Source organism: Canis lupus, chromosome 11 (genome assembly GCF_011100685.1).
Source record: "Canis lupus familiaris isolate Mischka breed German Shepherd chromosome 11, alternate assembly UU_Cfam_GSD_1.0, whole genome shotgun sequence".
NCBI lineage: Eukaryota > Metazoa > Chordata > Mammalia > Carnivora > Canidae > Canis > Canis lupus.
In genome coordinates this window covers 16,699,457-16,720,954 of record NC_049232.1, presented here as the reverse complement: position 1 = coordinate 16,720,954, position 21,498 = coordinate 16,699,457, and the positions used below count along the sequence as shown (strand labels likewise).

Genomic DNA, 21,498 nt, shown 5'->3' with positions numbered 1-21,498 from the left:
TCCATTCATCTATGTATCTGTTTTTATGCTATTACCATATTGTTTTGGTTACTATAGCTTTGTGGTATAGTTTGAAATCGGAGCATGATACCTCCAGTTTTGTTCTTCTTTCCTAAGATTGTTTTGGTAATTTGGGGTCTTTTCTGGTTCCATACAAATTTAGAATTTTTTGTTTTAGTTCTGTAACCAATGTCATTGGAATTTTGATTGCATTGAATCTATAGATTGCTTTGGGTAGTGTTAATTTTAACAATATTAATCCTTTCAATCCATGAACATGAAATATCTTTCTATTTATTTGTGTCTTATTCAATTTCTTTCATCAGTGTCTTATAGTTTTCAGTGTACAGGTTTTTCACTTCCTTGGTTAAATTTATTCTTACCCATTTTACTCTTTTTGATGTGACTGTAAATCAGATTGTTTTCTTGATTTCTCTGATAGTTCATTACAAATATATGGAAATGTAGCATATTTCTGCCTAATTTTGTATCCTTCAACTTTACTGAATTCATTTATTAGTTCTAACAGTTTTTTGGATGAGTCTTTGGGTTTTCTGTATATAGTATCATGCTATCCACAAATAGTGAGAATTGTACTTAGTCTTTTCCAATTCATATGCCTTTTATTTCTTTCTTTTGCCTAATTGCTATGGCTAGGACTTATTCTGTGAATAGCAGTGGGAATAATGGCCATCCTTGTCTAGTTCCTGGTCTCAGAGGAAAAGCTTTTGGCTTTTCACCATTGACTATGCTAATACCTATGTGTTTGTCATAAATGGCCTTTATTATATTGAGGTACATTCTCCATATCCACTTTGTAAAGAGTTTTTATCATAAATGGTTGTCGATTTTTTTAAAGATTTTATTTATTTAATCATGACAGACAGAGAGAAAGAGAGAGAGAGAGAGAGAGGCAGAGACACAGGCAGAGAGAGAAGCAGGCTCTATGCAGGGAGCCCAACGTGGGACTCGATGCGGGTCTCCAGGAACACACTCCAGCCGAAGGCGGCGCCAAACTGCTGGGCCATCGGGGCTGCCCTGGTTGTTCAATTTTGTCAGATGTTTTTTCCGCATATATTGAGAGATCATACAGTTTTTATCTTTCATTTTGTTAAATGGGTCTATCAAATTGATTGATTTGTGGATTGGAAGCATCATTGCATCCCTGGAATAAATCCCACTTGATCATGATGTATGATCCTTTTGATGTATTATTGAATTTAGTTTGCTAAAATTTTGCTGAGAATTTTTGCACGTGTGTTTATCAGGGATATTGGCCTATAATTTCTGTGTGTGTGTTTAGTCTCTGGTTTTGGTATCAGGGTAATGCTGGCCTAGTAAAATGACCTTGGAAGCTCTCATTCCTCTTCAAATTTTTGCAAGAGTTTGAGAAGGACAGGTATTAAATCTTTGAATGATTGGTAGAATTCACTAGTGAAGCCATCTGATCCTGGACCTTTACTTTTTAAGAGGCTTCTGATTACTGATTCAATCTCCTTACTAGTAGTAGATCTCTTCAGGTTTTCTATTTATTCATGAGTCAGTCTTGGAGGATTATAAATTTCTAGAAATTTATTCATTATGGGCATATACTTGTTCATTGTAGTCTCTGTATATCCTTTATATTTCTGTGATATCAGTTGTAACTTCTCTTCTGTCTCTTATTTTATTTATTTGAGCCATCTCTCTTTTTTTTCTTGAAAAGTCTGAGTAAAGACTATCATTTCTGTTTATCTTTTCAAAGAACTAGCTCTTAGTTCATTAGTCTTTTCCGTTATCTTTATAGGTTCCATTTCATTTCTTTCCCCTTTGATCTTTATTATCTTCTTCATTCTACCAACTTTGGGCTTCATTCCTTCCTCTTTTTCTAGTTACTTTAGGTGTAAAGTTAAATTGTTTATTTGAGATTTCTTTTGTTTCTTTAGGTAGGCCTGTATTGCATTGCTATGAACTTCCCTCTTAGAACTACTTCATCCCATAGATTTTGGTATGTTACATTTCTGTTTTCATTTATCTCTAGCTACTTTTTTTATTTCTCCTTTGATTTCTTCTGTGACCCAGTAGTTCTTCAGTAACATGTTCAATCCCCATGTATTTTAGTTTTTTCAGTTTTCTTCTATTTGGTTTCTGGTTTCATACCATTGTGATCTGAAAAAAATGTTTGATATGACTTCGGTCTTTTTGAATTCATTGAGACTTATTTTGTGGCCTATCATGTGATCCATCCTGAAAAATGTTTCTTGTACACTTGAGAAGAATGTATCCTGCTGTTTTTGGATGGAATGTTTTATGTGCATATATCTATCAAGTCCATTTGGTCTAGTGTGTCACTTAAGGCTGATGTTTCTTGTTAATTTTCTGTGTGGATGATCCATCCATTGATGTAAGTGGGATGTTAAAATGCCCTACCACTATTGAGTTACAGGAAATTTCTCCATTTAGGGCTGTTAATATTTGCTGTATATATTTTGGTGCTCTTATGTTGGGTGTATAATATTCATAAATATTATATGTTCTTATACTGAACTGACCTATTCATCATTATGTAGTGCCTGTCTTTGTCTTTTATTACAATCTTTATTTTAAAGTCTCTTTTGGTCTGATATGACTATAACTACACCAGCTTTTTTTTTGTTTTTATTTCCACAGCATATCTTTTTTCATCTCTTCATTTTCAGTGTCTGTGTGTCTGATGTGAATCTCTTGTAGGCAGTATACAGATGTGTCTTGTTTTTTTGTTTGTTTGTTTTTAACTGATTTAGCCCTCTATGTCTTTTGATTGGAGAATTTAGTCCATTTCATTTAAAGTAGTTACTGATAGGTATGTACTTATTGACATTTTGTTAGTTGTTATCTGGCTGTTTTTGTAGTTTCTTTCTTCTTTCACTCTCCTCTTCTGGTTTGATAACATTTTTAGTGTTATTTTAGATTTTTTTCTCATTTTCTTTTATATATATACTGTAAACTTTTGCTTTGTGGTTACTAGGAGTTTCACATATATCATCCTACATATCTAACAGTCTATTTTAAATTAATAACAATTTAAATTTAAGCATATTCCTAAACTTTACATTTTTGCTCCCTGAACATTTGATGCTTTTGATATCACTTTTTACATATTTTTATTTTATGTACCACTTCACTAATTATAATTTTAGTTAATTTTACTACTTTTGTTTTAATCTTCTTAAAGCTTTATAAGTGGTTAATCTACTAGCTTGACACTATGTTTACCTTTTCTAGGGAGATTTTCACTTTTTTATGTTTTCTTATTTTTAACAAGTTATCACTTCTTTTTAGCTTAAACTAGTCCCTTTAATACTTCTTGTAAGGCCAATTCAGTAGCGATGAACTCCTTTCCCTTTTGCCTGTTGGAAAACTATCTCTTCTTCAGATATGAATGGTAAACTTTCTGGGTAGAATATTTTTGGTGAGAAGTTTCTGTTTTTCTTTTAGGGTTTTTTAAATCACTTTGAATATATCATAAGCCATTATCTTCTGGCTTGCAAAGTTTCTGCTGAGGAAATTGGTGATAGCCTTCTGGGGTTTTCTTTGTACATAACATTTTTTTTTTCTCTTGCTGCTTTTAAGACTCTGTCTTGGGGATCCCTGGGTGGCTCAGCGGTTTGGCGCCTGCCTTTGGGCGGGCCGCGATCCTGGAGTCCCGGGATTGAGTCCCGCGTCGGGCTCCCGGCATGGAGCCTGCTTCTCCCTCCTCCTGTGTGTCTGCCTCCCTCCCTCTCTTTCTATGCCTATCATAAATAAATAAAAATAAATAAATCTTTAAAAAAAAGACTCTGTCTTCATCTTTAACTGTTGACATTTTTATTTTAGTGTGTTTTGGTGTGGCTATCTTTGGGTTCATTTCATTTGAAACTCTCTTGAATTCCTAGACCTGGATGTCTGTTTCCTTTCCTAGGTAAGGGAAGTTTTCATCTATCATTTATTTCTTCAAATAAGTTTTCTACACCTTTCTATCTTCACCTAATGGCACTTTTATGATGGGAATGCTATTCTGCTTTATGTTGTTATAAAGGTCCCTTAGTTATTTTAACTTTTAAAAACTCGTCTTTTTGCTGCTTTGGGTGAGTTCCACTACCTTGTCTTCCAGCTCGCTAATCCATTTTTCTACTTCATCCAGTCTGCTATTAAATCCTCTAGCATATTTTTTCTCTTTAGTTATTGTCTTCCTCAGCTCTTTGACTTCTCTTCAGTACTTTAGGTTTTCTCTTTCTTTGTTGAAGTTCTCACTTCATTAATCCATTCATTTCTTGATTTCAGTAAGCATCTTTAGGACCATTACTTTGAATTATTTATCAGGTGGGTTACTTGTCTCCATATCACTAAGGTCTTGTTCTTTTTGAAATATATTTCCCTACTCCCTCTTTTTGCTTGACTCTTTGTGTTTGTTTTTATGAATAGGCAGAACAGTTCTATCTCTTGGTCTTGAAGGAGTAACTTCACGAAGGTGTTAATCCTTCTCCTTTAACCTTGCAGCTCTTGGTTGCCTCTTGAACTTTTGTAATTATCTTAACTGCCTGGATTATTCTTGATATGTCCCCATTTTGGGGTGTGTTTGAAGACCTATCAGTGATTCAAGGGAGCAATCCCATTTAGCACCTAGTTTCAGGTTGATTGGAAACCAGACCCACCAGCATCAGCTTTTAAAGTTTGCCTATATCTATGGTCCTGTGGCAGTTGTAAACTCTGCTGACTTCCAGACCAGGAGATCTAAAGGTGTGCCCTGAACGAGAGTTGCAAAAATCACGGCTCCAGACAAGTGTGTAAGTCCCTTTCTGAAAGGTCTTATTGATCTGTAGAGATGTCAAGGGGTACATAAGGATGGTGTCTCCTACTTACATTCCCTGGATACACTTACTTAGCCCTAGAAATGTGGTAAACCTGAAACCTATTCATCAGGCTGAAGCTCCAGAATAAGAAAATAGGCATTTTCAAGGAAAACTGGAGTTTCAACATGCTGTCTGTACAGTACCCTGAGAGTGGTGCCTGACAAGAACTTTCTTGTTATAGTCTTGTGGAGCTCTGGAGCAACCATACTCACTCAAGTCCATCAGGTGATCAAGAGGTGTCCCCTGTGTGAACTGCATGCACACTTTAGCAAGGCTTTAGCAAGGGTGCTGAAGAGTGTGGTAGACAAGATTTTAGAAAGGCAGTGGGCAAATTATGCATTTGTGGGCTTCAGCAATGCAGAAAAGGAATGCCTTTTCTCTGAGAGCATGCTTGCTTTAGGCTGGGAGTAGCAGAATGACACAATTGTGCACACTCACCTCTCCCAGCCAGGGATCAAGGGAGCCTGCAACCAGCTGTGGTCTCCCACCTCAGCAAATGCCCCAATTGCTCATCGTTGGCTGTACCACTAAGGCAAAGGAGGGTGCAGTATTTGAGCTCATCCACTGGTACTAGCAGGGGACATGGAAAGTGCAACAATGGTGTTCCCCCAGAGCCTCCATTTCTTAGTGTCTCAGCCATCTCCTAGCACCCAGCCCCTAGCCAAAGCCCCAAGATCTCCTTCTCCTTCAGTTATAGTCTAGGTATTTTTCAAGCTATATTTTCATTGGGTCTTGGGGTGGAGCAAGACCATATGTGAGCCCTCCAAAAGGGGAAATTTCAGTTTCCCCTGGCACTTTGGGATTCTTGAACATCTGCCCTGTTGGTTTTCTAATACAGATATACTGACAGCTCATCTTTCCAGTATAGATCCCAGGGGCTGGGATGCCCAATGCAGGGCACCAATGCCTTACTCCTCCAGGTAACATGCCTGTCTGGTGAGATTCTTCTCTATTGTTTGTGGCCAGGGGTGAAAGGTTTATGAGACTGTGTTTCTGCCTGTGTTTGTGACTGGGGGTGGGACTTTACAAGATTGTTTCTGCCCCTCCTACCTATGTCTAGTGATCCTTGGATACTTTGTTTTAGAGTAATTCATCTAGTTTTCCTATCTTTTCAAAGGGAAATAATTCATGTGTAGCTATAGATTGGGTGTGTCTGTGGGAGGAGATGAGTTCAGGATATTCCTATACTGCCATCTTGGCCTTGGACTCCCTCCTCCTAAGTCCTTTTTATATCTGTCACACTTACAGGTAAATATGATATCTAAGGTTTTAAATTTTTAGCATCTTTGCCTTCTATTATTTGGACATATGATATTTGCAAATTTGGACATCTTATTGGATATCTGTATGTCTTAAGACTTTTGTAAATTGTGATTTGTGTCCTTTGTTTAAAGGGCTCATTTTTTCCTCATTGATTTATGTGAGACCTTAACATTTTAAGAATGTCATGTTGTAATAAATGGTACAAATATTTTCTATTACTTAATTTCAATCTTTATAAATGTTTCATAAATGGTTTGAAATAGTGGTAAGTTTTCTTGCAAGATATAGAATTTTGGGGGTAAATTAGTTTCTCATCCTTGTGTATTAATGCATACATTTGTCCAAGAAGAGAGTCAACATTTTGAAGAAGCAAACTCTAATCAAAACTTAGAGAAACATTCGATTTCTCTGAACCTCATTAAGTACAAATAACACATCACATTGATTCAAATTATTAGACATATTTTGAAATAACCAATTGACTCTGATAGTTGATCTAACACAAATAGCTCAGATATTGACATGACGACCTAGGGCTATTATTCCCAGCAGCAAATTTCAGTTTCACAAAACTATCAAAACAAATTAAGCCGATGTTATCCAATCTGCCTGATGAGACTGAGGGCAGCCAGAGGCCAACCTTAATCCCGTAGAGCCTTCATCCTTGTGCTTTTCCCTCCCAGGTCACCTTTCCAGTCTTGAGGAGATGTAGTCCTTTGGGAAAGGCTAGATTGAATAACTGTCTTAGGCTTTTGGGAGGATATCCTCTCTCAGGGAAATTTTGAAGTTTTGGGAAGTATTTTTCTTCAGAGCACAGTAATTGAAGTGTGCTCTCAGAGTCAGATTGATTAGATGGTCCAAAAACACACATCCTCCTTGCCATGTTTTCCTCTGATCTAAACATTCAGGTTTGAGAAGTTGAGCAAATTTTACATGAAATTTTAGTTTATTCAGAATACTGATTCAGAGTAGGCCTGGAAGTAAATTAAATATATGAACTTAACCTTTATCTGTTTACATATATATATATTTAATTTCTGTCCCATTTTTGTATTTAACAACTTCCTTCCTTCTATACATATTGACTTCTCAACATTTCTACCCTCATAGAAAATAAAATGTACACAGCACAAATTGGCTTGCTTTCCCCCAATAGTGCCTGTTGTTTGAAACTTTTTGCCATTTAAAGGAGCCAAATAGGGGCAGCCCGGGTGGCTCAGCAGTTTAGCGCTGCCTTCGGCCCAGGGCCTAATCCTGGAGACCCAGGATCAAGTCCCACGTTGGGCTCCCTGCATGGAGCCTGCTTCTCCCTCTGCCTGTGTCTCTGCCTCTTTCTCTGTGTATGTCTCTCATGAGTAAATACATAAAACCTTTAAACATACATACATACACAAATACATAAATAAATACATAAATAAATCAACCTTAAAGATACTTTAAAAAATAAATAAATAAAGGAGCCAAATGGAGAAAAAAAATGTCATAGGCATTTGATGAAACAAATTTGCAGACACTCAAATGCTTCAGCCACTGATGCCTCGTGGGGAAATTCTGAAAAACACCTTATCTGTAAACAATCTGTTGCAGTGCCATGTTTTCGAAATTTGCCTGTTGACATTTTTTTTTAAATAAAGGAACACATTTGCATGTGAAAACAGGACTTTATTTTTTCTTATACATATACTTTATTGTAGAAATTAAAGTGAAATAGGTCATCTGGCCCAATTGCTTATGATAGGTCATTTTCTAAAGAACACTTCTTAGTACTTTGGCCAACTTCATTTTGAACTGCTAAGATCTTTTTTTATGGCTTCTGTTCTCAGGTTAAATAAAACTTATTAAAATGGAAAATTATTTTGTATCTATCTATATATCATTTCTTTTTCTTTTCCTTAGTTTGATTCTTTTTTTTTAACTAGTTTTATATTGCTGTAGTTTTGTCCACCAACATATTTTTGAAAATTCCCCTAGGCTCATGATAGGATTTCACTTCCTCAGCTTTTGAAACTGTTTAAGCCATATGACTTCTTCGACTAATGAAGAGAAGAGAACTGGTACATATAACTTCCAGTTTATCCCTCCTTCTGTTGCTGCCTGCCAGGACTGCAGAAGTGCATTCCTAGGTGAGGTTTCCATCCAGAGGGTCTCTTAGTAACTGATGAATAGAGTCCCTCTCTATCACACCTTGGATGGATGTTGTGAAGAAGAAATAAACCCTTTAGATAAATAAAATATTAAGCCATTTGCCACCTGCAACTGATAGCATACAAAAATTTTAATGCTAATCAAATTAAATTGCAATGACTTGTGAAGTTTTGATCTTTCTTGATAAAAGCTAAAGGAAAGGAAGATCTTTCTCACCAACTACAATTCTGCCATCACTATCACCACTCTATGCACTACTTGACCTGAAATCTGTTGAAGTTGCTTATGTATGGCACTTGGTCTATACAATTTAGGTTAGGTGAAACTTGAGATGATTATACAGCGTGAGGATGGGTGCTGGAGAATATGATATGAATCAGCCTCTCATTTATTGCAAGATCTTAACATGAAAGAAACTATATGAAAGGCTGAACAATGGGTAAAAACAGCAACAAACGTCTCACATTCTAGCATTTGAGGAGATAACGTTACTCTTCCAGATACAGTAATGTTAGATACTAGTTAGATAACAAGCAGATATCCCCAGAAGTGAAGATTCAATTTCTATATTTGTGTTCTTTTCTGGGGAAAAGCCAATTTTTTTAGATCAAATAAATGGACATTATCATGCTTTTTTAAAAAATATATATATATTTTATTTATTCATGAGAGACACAGAGACAGAGGCAGAGATATAGTCAGAGGGATCAGGGAGCCTGAGGCGGGACTCAATCCCAGGACCCTAGCATCACACCCTGAGCCAAAGGCAGACGCTCAAGCATCGAGCTTCCCAGGCCCTATCATGCTTTATTAAAGACTTTTCTTCCTGAAAGTCTATGAGCATATATTCATTAAATCTCTTCTATGAAGAAATATTTCTCTGAAGGGCTATCAAAATTACAATGACAGTACCTGTTCATCTTTTGTCTTGCCCTAAGTGACAGTACAGTGGCTGTTTCTCATTTCCTATGAATTTCCATTTGCAAAACGTTATGCATTAGGTTAGATCTATTTTGACTTTGTGATTCTATTAGGTTAGGGTCCCTGGGGAGCAGCTTACTGGAGGTGGCTCTTGGGAGCAACACCTAAAAAGAGGAAAGCAGGAATGTGACAGTAGCCTCAGTGTTTCTATGGGGGCTGTGGATCAGGTCTGGCCTTTCAGAATAGTTCTTGATCTGAGGAAGGAGAGCTGGTCCTATGGCCCTGCATCAACCAGTCATTGGATGCAGGATGATCCCATGAAGAGGGAGGACACTGGGGTAGCAAAGCTTTTTCAGCTGAGAGAAATTCCTAAAGAAAGACACAGCTTTGAGTCATCATTAAGGACAACTCAAAATCAATCAATAGACCTAAATGTGCAAACTAGAATTATAAGACTTCTGAAAGAAAACAAGAGAAAACATTTGTGACCTTGGGCAAAGATTTCTTAGATCAGATACCAAAAGCATGATCCATGAAACTACGAAGTGATAAATTAGTCTTCATAAAAATTAATAACTCCTGCCCTTCAAAAGACACTGCTAAGAGAACGAGAAGAGTAACCACAGACTTGAGAAAGTAGTTGAAAAATTACTTGTATCTAGAATACATAAATAACTCCAATCCAATAATAAAAAATAAACAAATTAAAAAGAGACAAAAGATTTCAATAGATACTTCACCAAATAAGAAGATGACAAATCAACACACGAAAAGGTGCTCAGCACCATTAACTATTAAAGAAATACAAATTAAAAGGCTCAATAAGATACTACTACAACTATTAGAATGGCTAAAGCTTAAAAGACTGACCCTACCAGAGAGAGTAAATGTGGGATAAACTGAAGCTCTCCTACTCAGCTGATGGAAATGTAAAATGAAACCACTCCTTTGAAAACCAGTTTGACAGTTTTTAAGAAAATTCTAAGTATATTTGCCAAATGATTCAATCATTTCACTCTTAGGTATTCACCCAAGAGAAAAGAAAGCATATGTCTACACAAACACTTGTACGTGAGTGTTTATTTTTTTATTTTTTTAAAGTTTTTTTTTTAAGATTATTTATTTATTTATTCATAGAGACACAGAGAGAGAGAGAAAGTCAGAGACACAGGCAGAGGGAGATGCAGGCTCCATGCAGGGAGCCTGACATGGGACTCGATACCGGGTCTCCAGGATCACACCCCGGGCTGCAGGCGGCGCTAAACCACTGTGCCACTGGGGCTGCCCTACATGAGTGTGTATAGCAGCTTATAAGAGTCAAACCCTGGAAATAATCTAAATGTCAGCCAACAGATGAAGGGATAAACAAATGGATACATTCAATACAATAAAAAGGAATTATTGATACACACTACAACATGGATGAATCTCAAAATAGTTTTGCTAAGTGAAAGAAACTGGTAAAAGGGGTACATACTATATGACTCCATTTATATAAAGCTCAAGGAAATGCAAAATAATATACAGTGACACAAGGCAGATTAGTGCTTCCTTGAGAATGGTCTATAGGCAGGTGGGGAGAAGTGGATGAGAGGGATTACAGAGGAGCATTAGAAGCTCCTGGAGGTGATGGATAGTATCATTCTCTTGACTGAGTTGTATGTATATGTCAAAATTCATGAACTTGTACACTTCAAGTTTGTCAAGTTTGCTTCTAGTAAAAGAGGAAAGAAAAAAGAAAGAAAAAGAAAGGAAAGAAAGAAAGAAAGAAAGAAAAGAAAGAAAGAAAGAAAGAAAGAAAGAAAGAAAGAAAGAAGAAAGAAAGAAAGAAAAGAAGAAAGAAAGAAAGAAAGAAAGAAAGAAAGAAAGAAAGAAAGAAAGAAAGAAAGAAAGAAAGAAAGAAGGGATCCCTGGGTGGCGCAGCGGTTTGGCGCCTGCCTTTGGCCTAGGGCGCGATCCTGGAGACCCAGGATCGAATCCCACGTCGGGCTCCCAGTGCATGGAGCCTGCTTCTCCCTCTGCCTGTGTCTCTGCCTCTCTCTCTCTCTCTCTCTCTCTCTCTGTGACTATCATAAATAAATAAAAATTAAAAAAAAAAAAAAGAAAGAGAGGGAGGGAGGGAGAAAACAGAGGAAGGAAAGAAACCCCAAACAAAAAGTCCTGAGACATCATTTCTTACCAATTAGAGTGAATATTACATTTTCTAGAAGAGCCACAAATCTTTATATTTAAATATACATAGAAATACAGTTATTTATTGATCTCATTCTAAGAATAAGTCAGAATATGTCCTTTATCATGTGAAATGGTCATTTAAAGCACAAGTAATATACTAACAAATGATTTGGAAGTTTGCTTCTCAATGAGAAGAATTTTCTGCAAGCCATTTTAGAATATTAAAATTTAGAAATATCAGAGTGAGACCATATACCTTCTTCTTGTAAACATAATTCTATATCATACCAAGTATTAAAAGAACAGAATTTATACAATTTTTTTAATCTTTTTTTTCATTTTTTTTTTATTTATTTATGATAGTCACACACACAGAGAGAGAGAGAGAGAGAGAGAGGCAGAGACACAGGCAGAGGGAGAAGCAGGCTCCATGCACCGGGAGCCCGACGTGGGATTCGATCCTGGGTCTCCAGGATCGCGCCCTGGGCCAAAGGCAGGCGCCAAACCGCTGCACCACCCAGGGATCCCAGAATTTATACAATTTGATGCAACTTAAGACGTTGCTTGCCTTCCCCAGTTTACCAAATGCAAGTCTTTCATCTACTTGAAGGTCATTTTGCAAAGCTGACTTTCTATGTAGTGTGCCATGAATTTGACCTTGCAAATTAAAAATAAAGTGCTTTCATATTTTGGCACCTAAAATAAGGATTCTTTAATGAAGTCATCACTAAATTACAGCTTGAAAGTTAAATGGTTTGTGAGGTTTTATAATAAGCTTAGTTTTGGACAATGAGTGAAATACTTCATACATATTCTAGCATTAATGAATTCATACCCACATCCTCCCTTGTGGCTGTGCAACTCCATATAACCAGTGACATCATATGTTTTACATAATTCATCTCTATGTGTCACCGTTGTCAGGAATAGTTCAGAGGGAGAAATCCTGAGCCAGGTATCTGGTTCAGGCCAAGACTCCTTACAACAGAATTTTTATTTCCTAAACAGTTTCAAATGAGATGATTTATATGCATTAGCTGTTCTCTGTCAGAAGATATTAAAATGCAGCAAAGGCAACAGTTTAAATAACATTTTTAATCTTCCAATGGGCCCAGAAGCATAGGGTGCAGGTAAACAGGGACAACCTGGCACGTGAGACCTGTTTCTAAGAATACTAACACCTCATTATCCTAGAAAGTTCCCACTGTATGGTGAACACATATCCATTCATCACTCAATAGCTGAAATCTTTCCCAAGCTCCCTGAATCTCAATTTCTTAATTTCTAAGATGGGTAATCATTAGAACAAAAGTGTCAGTATGATAGTGATGATTCTGAAAACCACCGCCATCTGCTGCTGTAAGGAATCAGAAGGACAGCATCTGTCAATCACCCAGGACTATGCCTGGGGCTCAGTCCATTTGTTCTCTTTCAAACAGTACTAATTGAGTGCTGTTTGGGTATCAGAGACTATTCCAGGGACACATTGCTGAACACCGAAAGGCTAGTTCTCGCTCTAAGAAGGCAGTTTACAGAACAGCCCAAAAATTAAAGCAGTATTCAGAAAACAGTGCAGTCAAGACAAATAGGGAATCACCATCTCCAGATAGGTGGAGCATGTTTCCTTATGCTTTGGGATCGAGATATCTTCACACAATTAAACAGATTTCATCCTTCTATTTCAATGTCTTCTATTGAACTATTTAAGAGAGGCATCTGAGATCCACCTGCAGAATGGTTTCCTACGGTTCACAGTACAATTGGCTCTGCTAAGTGACCATTCCAAGGGCTGCAAGATTTAAAAGGAATTATGTGATGAGGAGACAGCACTAATTGTGGATGTCTTATGGCTTTGAGTCTCTGATCCTAACCTCCTCCAGCTAAATGTATTCTTTTAGAAATGTAAAAACATAGTAGAATACAGCAGACCCAGCTACTTTGCAGCCCCAGGGCTCCAGACTGTATTAAATGTAAATTGAAAGCAGTAGATTCTGAACTCCAGGAAGCTAATTGGGAGCCCTGGGCAGAAATCCTAAATGTGGTAATTGGCACCTTGTCCTTTGCAGTGTCATATGCGGCCAACTGGAGGGTTACCTCTGGGGTGCTAATTGATTAGCTTTGTTAGAGGGAAAGGCAGTAAACAGAGATTGGTGAGCTGAAGTTTCTCATTTCCAAAACTTCAATTTAACTGCTAACATGAGGGTTCTAAGCAGAGAAAAGAAAATGTTTTCACACGGTACTGGTGAGTGATACTTTCTCACTGGGCCACAGAATTATAAATAGCTCCAACATACATATTTAAAAAATTATTATTAGGGTTTTTTTTCTCTCTTTCTTTCTTCTTTTTTTTTTTTTTTTTTTTGCTAGCTAAAAAAAAACAATATAAGATTAAATGATGACTACAGTTAGCAAGTAGATTTTTAATAAAATTCATGTTCTACTAGTATAAGCCGGTCTCCCTTGCCTTCTATTTCTTTAACAAAAACCCTCTTCCTGAAGCTAATTATGGATTTGAGAGATACATCCAGTCTGTCTGAGGCCAGGCTAAATGAATGTAACTTAGAAAAGAGATGTTAATGTTTTTGAAAAAAAAATAACAGCAGGAGTGGGGTTCTGGATATGTACTTGACTAGATCAATTGTTCTTACCTGGTGATGCTGAGATGGGTTAGGAGTGGTAGAGCAGAACAGCTGAATCTAGGAAGAAATTGAGAAATCCAAGAACGTGGTCTCCTGGCCCAAAGGTTTGAATGCTATCGATTCCAGACAATTATGCTCCACTACTTTACCAACCATTTTAATATCACAAACATCATATTTGAAGTAGACTATTAAAGCTCATCATCCTGATTTTATGGATGAAAAATAAGACCCCGACAGTTTAAATGACTTGGTTATGGTCACACAGCTTGGAGGTGGACACTCGGGCCTGATTTCTAGTTCTGTGAACTTCCCTCTGTATCATACTGCCTCTACATTAGAACTGAAAGGATTGTTCCAGAAATGTCTATTATGGAGTCTAGGGGATCCTTACTAAAACAGAATCAAGAGAGTACAGTTAGCTTATGTTTTCTTTAAGGGAAATCCTCAAATTTACATAAAAGTGGAGGACTACTGTAATGAGCTCCTATGTCCCTAACATGCAGCTGCAGCATTTCTCAACATCCTTCACACTTGCTGAGGTACTAGACGAGGCTCAGGTAAAAAGGACTTAGCTGTCCCAAGGCATAACAGAGCTTCCAGAAGAGATGAGACTTTAAGGGTCAAAGCTAGGTATGTCATCAGCTAACTTGAAAGAGCACGAATTGGAAATATCTAGAATAGACTGTAATTTAACCCTTAGCCTAAATAAACCACATAATATGATCTACTCAAACTACACCTTGTTTGAATTCCAAAATTTCCTTACAAACAAGCAAATACTTGGGAGTAGCCAGGATGTCTGTGATATCATGAGGCCACACCAAGCTCACCTAACTTTCCTATAGCCCAGTAATATCATTTAGTTGGCACTCTACCCACTTGGCTGCATTCCACTTGAAAAAAGGGTGTCCTATGTTTTATTTTTAAAATCTTTACTAACAAATTGTGAAAGTAAAACTATGTCAGGAAAATCTCAGCATTAATTAAAGAAGTTACAGTTTTATTAACTGTAATGCTTTAAAAAAATCCATGCAAACTTCATTTCTTACCGGTATTTTGTTTCTTTGTTGTGTATTTGACTCTGAACTTGCAGACGTGATGCTGAAATAAAGTAAGAGTTTAGAATTCCAAATCTTTATTTCAAGTGTGCACATACTTGTACACGCAGGTCAAACAGATCTTTACACTGTGACACTGAAGATAATTGCCATAAAGTATTTCCTCCAAATGTCAATTTCTGAACATTTCTAAAGGAAATCAAAACGATGGAATGTAAACTTCACTCAAAGAAGATAAAATAGCCTTTAAAGGTTCTCTTGAGAATAAGCAGTCTGAACAGTACAGTCTGTTCTGAAAACCTGCAAAATATCTTATTTCAACTAAAAAAAGAAGAAGAAAAAGTGGAAGAAAGCCTATCATCCTGTGAAACAGCAGACTTGGGGAATTCTTTGTCTCCTACACTGTTTCTCAATCAATCTCTCTTTCTGGGATCATTTCCAGTAGTTTACAAACATGCTGTTATTTACTGCATCTTAAGCCCTCTTAACCCTTCCCTTTCTGCTTGACCCCCTTTATAACCAAGTTATATTCTCACTGTCTTTCCTCCTGTTTTATGTTAAAGCAGCTCTCCATTCAGACTCTCTCACAAGCACTATTCCACAGAAACTGTACTTCATTCATCAGCCATCTCCACATTACTGTATCTAGTGATCATTTGTCCCATCTACCCTTACTCGACAGCTTTTGACGTGATTCATCACTTCCTCCTTGATAGACTCTCTTCACTTGGCTTCCAGGACGTCCTAAAGTCCCAGGGTTACTTCTTCCCACCTGCTGCTTCCTCTCAATTTCCTCTGATGGTTCTTTCCCTCTCCCTGAGCTCTCACCTTTGGCATGCTTTAAGGTTTCCTCTCCCCTACATTCATATCCACTCCATCAGTGATGTCATCCAACCACATGGCCTTAAGTTCATCGATATGCTAATCACTGCCAAATACACATTTCCAGACTTCTCCCTTAAATTCCAGATTCATTCACGCAATTGTGTTCTTGACATCTTCACTGGGATGTCCAATAGGTATCTCAATTTCACCATCTCCAAACCTAATTCCTAACATCTACCCCCAATCTTCTGTTTGCAGTCTTCTCCATCTCAGTTGATGATGACAATATCCTTCCACTCACCCAGGCTGACACCTTGACTCCTCTTTTTGTCTCAGAATCCATATCCAAACCAGCAGGAAACTCTCGGCTCTATAATCAAAATATATCCAGTATCTGACCAACCCTCACCATCTTCACTGCTAACACCTTGGTTAAAGTCTCAAGCCACCATCAGCTTTAGCCTGGATTATTGCATTAACCTCCTAAATGGTGCTCACTGCTTCTATCTTTGCCCACTACATTTTATTTTCAACACATCTACCATAATAAAAATTTCACTCCTTTGCCCAAAACCATGCAGCAAGGGATCTCATTTCACTCAGAATAAAAGCCAAAACCCATTATATATGGCATATGAAGTCCTGCAGATGTCTTACCCATTTACCCTTCCCATCCATTGTTAAGACTCCATCCCACTCACTACTTCCCCCTCCCATACAGTTCCACCTTCGCCTTTTTGAATTAATCTAATCCTTAATCAGTCATGCTGGCTTCCTCAATGTTCTTCAATCTCCTTATCTAGGCCTTCATCTCAAGTCCTTCTGCTAGGAACATATACTCCACATTTGTCTGCTTGACTTTCTTCCACTCTCTTCTTGTCTTTTTTCAAATATCCTTTCTCAGTGAGACCTACCATGTGCACCCTCTTTTAAAATTGACCTCTCAGGGTGCCTTGGGTGGCTCAGTTGGTTGAGCATCCAACTCTTGATTTCAGCTCAAGTCATTATCTCAGGATCATAAGATCAAACCCCATGTCTAACTGCACTCAGTAGGGAGTCTGCTTGAGATTCTCTCTCCCTTTGTCCCTCTCCCCTGTTTGACTACTCTCTCTCTCTTTCTCAAATAAATAAATAAGTCTTTTTAAAAAAATTGACCTCTCTGCCCTCTATCCATCTTCATCACCTTGTTTTGTTTTTCTTTGCTATACTTATCACCTTCTAGCATACTAGGGAATTTGCCTATTAATTATATTATCTCTTCTCCCAACTGAAGATACAAACTTCTTGAAGATAGAGAATTTTTTTCTATTGTTATTTTGTTACTCTTTCATTAGATCTTCAGTAGGGCTAGGATGGTCAATAAATGTTTTTTAATGAATGAATGAACAAATGGATGATTTAGCAAACCCCCAATCTTAATGTCTTGTTCTTCTGCTGCCTACCAATAAGCCTTACTTTAAAATCCCAGGGCACTTTTATTATTTTTTAACCTACTATCTCCATAATGAAATGTATTATTTTATTTCCATGTTATTGTGCACACCTTTCACTTTTCAAAAAATGTAAAACCATTTAAAATGTTTGCAAAGTAATCAGTGACTATTGAACAAAAGTAATTAGATTCCCACTCAGTGGAAGGACACACTGGGGTTCTGAGGGATATAATCGCTCTTCCCTCATCATACCAAATCAGCAAAAACCAATATTTTGATGCTTTCTACTTCATGCTTTCTATTTGATGCTTTCTACTTTATCACCAAATGGAAAAGAAACTTTTGTCGTCATGTTGCTTGGCAAAACAACAAATGGTTTTGAAGGACCTTAATAAGCTGCCCCCTCTTACCATCTAACTAGTTTTTCCTTCTCTCAGTGCATCTCCCAAAAATGATACTCATCAAACTCTACTACCCAATGGTCTCAGAGTATGTGTTTATCTTTTTCTTTGGTTGTTTCCTCTGATAAGAAGGCTCTTGCTCCCTTCTTTGTCTGTGAAAATCCTACCTATTCTTCACACCATGACTCAAATTCTGCCTCTTCCTGAAGCTTTTTTGATCCTACTGGTCAAAAGTGTTTCTTGTCTCTGTGTCTACAAGCAGTGTTTGGAGTTACAGCCCTGATTACATTTCATCATGTAAATAATTATTTGCCAACCTATGTTTTTGCCCTCCTCAATGACATCTCCCAGAGGACAAGGAATATCTTTGTTGGTTTTTTTATTCACCCAATGGTATACCAAGCAAGAAATTAATATTTGGTCACTGAATGAAGCCAAACAAAAAAATACAAAACGTTGTGGGTACAGTACCCCATGTGCATATTCAGATGTACCACAAATATATGAGAGAAAACACTATTTGAAACCACCTTCTTTTAATAATGCCCGAAACAAAACTACTGATTTAAAAGTGAGGGAGCTTTGGCTGCCTGACAATAATATTTAAAGGTCATGAGTCATGGCCTCAGAGTAACCATGGCTACTCAGCATACACAGTACAAGTCATGTTTCTAGCATAACTCAGGAGAAAAAAAGCTTTAGAAAGCCTATTAGCCTTGAGAGAAAACAAATGAGAATTAACAAATGTATTTATGAAGCTTGTTTTTATTGCAGTGTTTTTGTTTTACCTTGGGGTTCATGGAAAAACTGAGAAAATCCTTTTAATTTCTATCTGCAGGGAGTATTAATAGGACATTTCAGCTTTATAGTCATTTTTTCTCAGTAACTTATAAGAAGATAAATATTTTCTCCCTTTAAGTGAAATATCCTTCTGTTTTCCAAATTTTTTACCGTGTGTGTGTGTGTGTGTGTGTGTGTGTGTGTGTTGGAGTAGTAATCAGGTACCACTTAGTCCACGTGAATACAAGATTTTAATAAAACTGGTTTGGAAATATGGTTATTGAACACCCAGATCTCATGGGAAAGAATTTCCTGGGAAAATGCCTTTTTTTATTCCCTAGGTTAATCACATCCAAGGTCTAACTCTCTTTTCTTAGACCAGCATAGAAGCAAATTCCCATTTGGTTTCTATGAACTGTAAAGATTTGTCTCAAGGGCATGAGAAGAGAAGAGAAGGAGGGAGAGAAAAGTAGGGCTGACAACCAGGTACATGGGGCCAGTTTGTTCCTGCTTGGAAGTAAATGAGCTGAATTGAACCCACCTAAGGGTTAACCAAGGTAGTATGTACTTGGCTGTGTCCTACCTCAAAGCCCTGCACTCTACTTGCACAGAACACTCAGTTCCATATACCAGGAAAACAAAAACACCAATGATAATTTGCAGTGAGAGAAAAGTCCTGCTTTTCACTTGGCTTCCCTGCTGGTTGTACACTGGGCTATTCATTTCAAAGTTGTTAATCACAGGGCATTTTCTCTCCATTCAGTAACATTATGTTCACCTCTCCAATTGTCAGCACATTGACATATTATCTCTTCAGGTGCTGTGTTCAGGGAAATTAAAAGAAAATGAGAGTTTGCTAAATTTCATTTTCTTTATCAGACAAAAGACTCCCTCCCTCCTGAAGACTATTAATCTTTTGAAAGTCACAGACCTTTTGCACATTAGAAACAACATTTCACATAAAATTTTGGGGGGGATTTGTGAATTTCCCACAGTATCTATGGACCACAGACTTGAGGTTAAAAGAATAAAAGCAAAGCCCACACATTTCATGTAATGAAAATACATTTTAAATCCTAACTAAGCTGAGCTACAGTTACGTGTGTACATATCACAGGATACCACCCATCACAATCCAGCTCTTTCTACAGAGGAGGTATGGTCATCTCCATTCCAGGCTTAACAGAAAATGCTAAGTAGCAGATATTTCTACATTTGAAGGGGAAATGTATATTGTGCCAACATGTGAATTTTTCAGCAATTAGCTCTAGATCAATTATGGAGATGAATTTTACTGCCATATTTGTAGCCAGAGTTGGTTTGGGTTTTTATTTGAGGAGAGTTGGAATGACCTAGCTTCTTTTGTGGATATCTGTCTCCTGGCAAGGGAGCAGTGAAGGTGACATTTCATTACAGTGGTTCTAATAAAGGGCTGGCTCACTCTTCCCTCCCCATGCCAATAAAATGGTCAGGGTGAGTATGTGATTTTGAGAAGAGGAAGTAATGGACATTTTATTCATTCAACAGATATTTATTGAACACCTATTGTGTGTAGACCCTGCCCTATGAAAGCACCATTCAAAGCAAGGGGTCATTTTTCAGGATAAGGTGCAAAGTCTGTTTGACGTTTTTCCCCAGACTTTAAATAAAGGTTTTCTTTGAAGCACTAAGTAAAATCTACTTTATCTAGAAATCCCCATTAATTCTTTTGGGACAGAAGGAGGTGGGAACTCACCTGCTTCTTTCCGGGGTTTCTGACCCTGGGGCCACGGATTTCCTGCTATAACATTCTCCCATCTCAAGTCAGGCCCAGGCCCAGTGGTGTACCCTGTCCATAGGACAGACATCAATTATCCCCATTCCTTAGCTTCAGAATCCCTGTTACTGTTCTACTGTTCCCTGTTGCTAGGTAACCACAATGGTTGTGGGAAGAAAAGTTACTTCCCAAGTAAAAAAAAAATCTCAATTACAAAGCCACAGTAACCCTTCAAACATCTCACAAATCAGATCCAGGCATGAGTATTCATGAAGAATCACCACATATTCATCATTTCTGGAAAATGCGTTCAAAGTGGGGCAGAAACAGTGGTTTTGTGGTCAAGCCATAGCATATTTGCATCTAGAACCAGTGCTAACAATCACATGGCTTGTCTATGAGGGGCAAATACACAGAAATGAATTGGTTTACAGGCTAGCTTTAGTTTTTGCCACAGACTCCCCCTCCTTGTGATGATCTTCTTTACCTGAGACCCACAGACTCCAGACAGAAAATCCCACCTGGCCACATCCTAACTAAGGCTTTTTTTCCTGATGCAGGATTATAGAGGTGGTAAATTGGGCCTGATTAGCTGGCATTCTGTTCACTGTCACAGCTCATCTGCACCACTGCTCCTTTTCCTTTCGCTTCTCCAAAGATACCAGCCACTTTCTTCCAGCCAGTTGCTGTATCTCTCCCTGGATTGTCCATGGACCTAAGACAGTGTGTATGCTCTGGCAGGAAGTATATGTCAGACTTCTACAGTCTACAGATGGGAATCACTTCTGGGTTTGGATTCTTTATGTTCTAGGCTCACCCAAACCTGATCATACATAGCCCATCCCAAAATAACTTAGGTTGGAATTACAGCAATTTTTCTAATCACAGAATTTGTTTCTAGGGATAGAGCATGTTAGATCAAATGAGGGCAAAAGTAGTGGACATAGCTGGAACTTAAAGAGTATAATTAGCATTTACTTCTATGATAGGATTTTAAGCTACCCAGATCCTTGGTTTAAAAGAAAAACAAAAACCTATGAGTAAAGTTATAAACTGTGGAGCAGTTGGTGTTGTCAGTGGAAAAATCACCAGTAACTAGGTAGGTGTGGAGGTACAAAGATTGAGTATTGGCCTCACAGCTAGTTAGTAGCCTATGTAGAATTTGGAAAATCACCTCACCTCTCTATGCCTTAGCTTTTTTATTTATAAAAGACTTACTTACTTGAGTTGTTTTTGTCATCCCTTCCAA

At 37.6% G+C, this 21,498-nt stretch overlaps 1 protein-coding gene across 8 annotated transcripts in view; it reads right to left on the bottom strand.

Moving 5' to 3' along the window:
- CCDC192 (coiled-coil domain containing 192) overlaps nucleotides 1–20,374 on the bottom strand; it is a 216,693-nt gene extending 196,319 nt beyond the window's left edge. For 6 of the 8 annotated variants that reach the window (XM_038552047.1, XM_038552051.1, XM_038552048.1 and 3 more), the window contains exons 1-3: nucleotides 20,229–20,374; nucleotides 15,046–15,097; nucleotides 14,003–14,050 (exon numbers count right to left, since the gene is read on the bottom strand). In XM_038552047.1, coding sequence (XP_038407975.1) covers nucleotides 14,003–14,050; nucleotides 15,046–15,097; nucleotides 20,229–20,290 — 162 coding nt within the window. In that variant the 5' untranslated portion in view covers nucleotides 20,291–20,374. The remainder of the gene's footprint in view (nucleotides 1–14,002; nucleotides 14,051–15,045; nucleotides 15,098–20,228) is intronic. The other 2 variants (XM_038552050.1, XM_038552054.1) reach the window with 2 other exon arrangements.
- Between the last annotated feature and the right edge of the window lie 1,124 nt (nucleotides 20,375–21,498).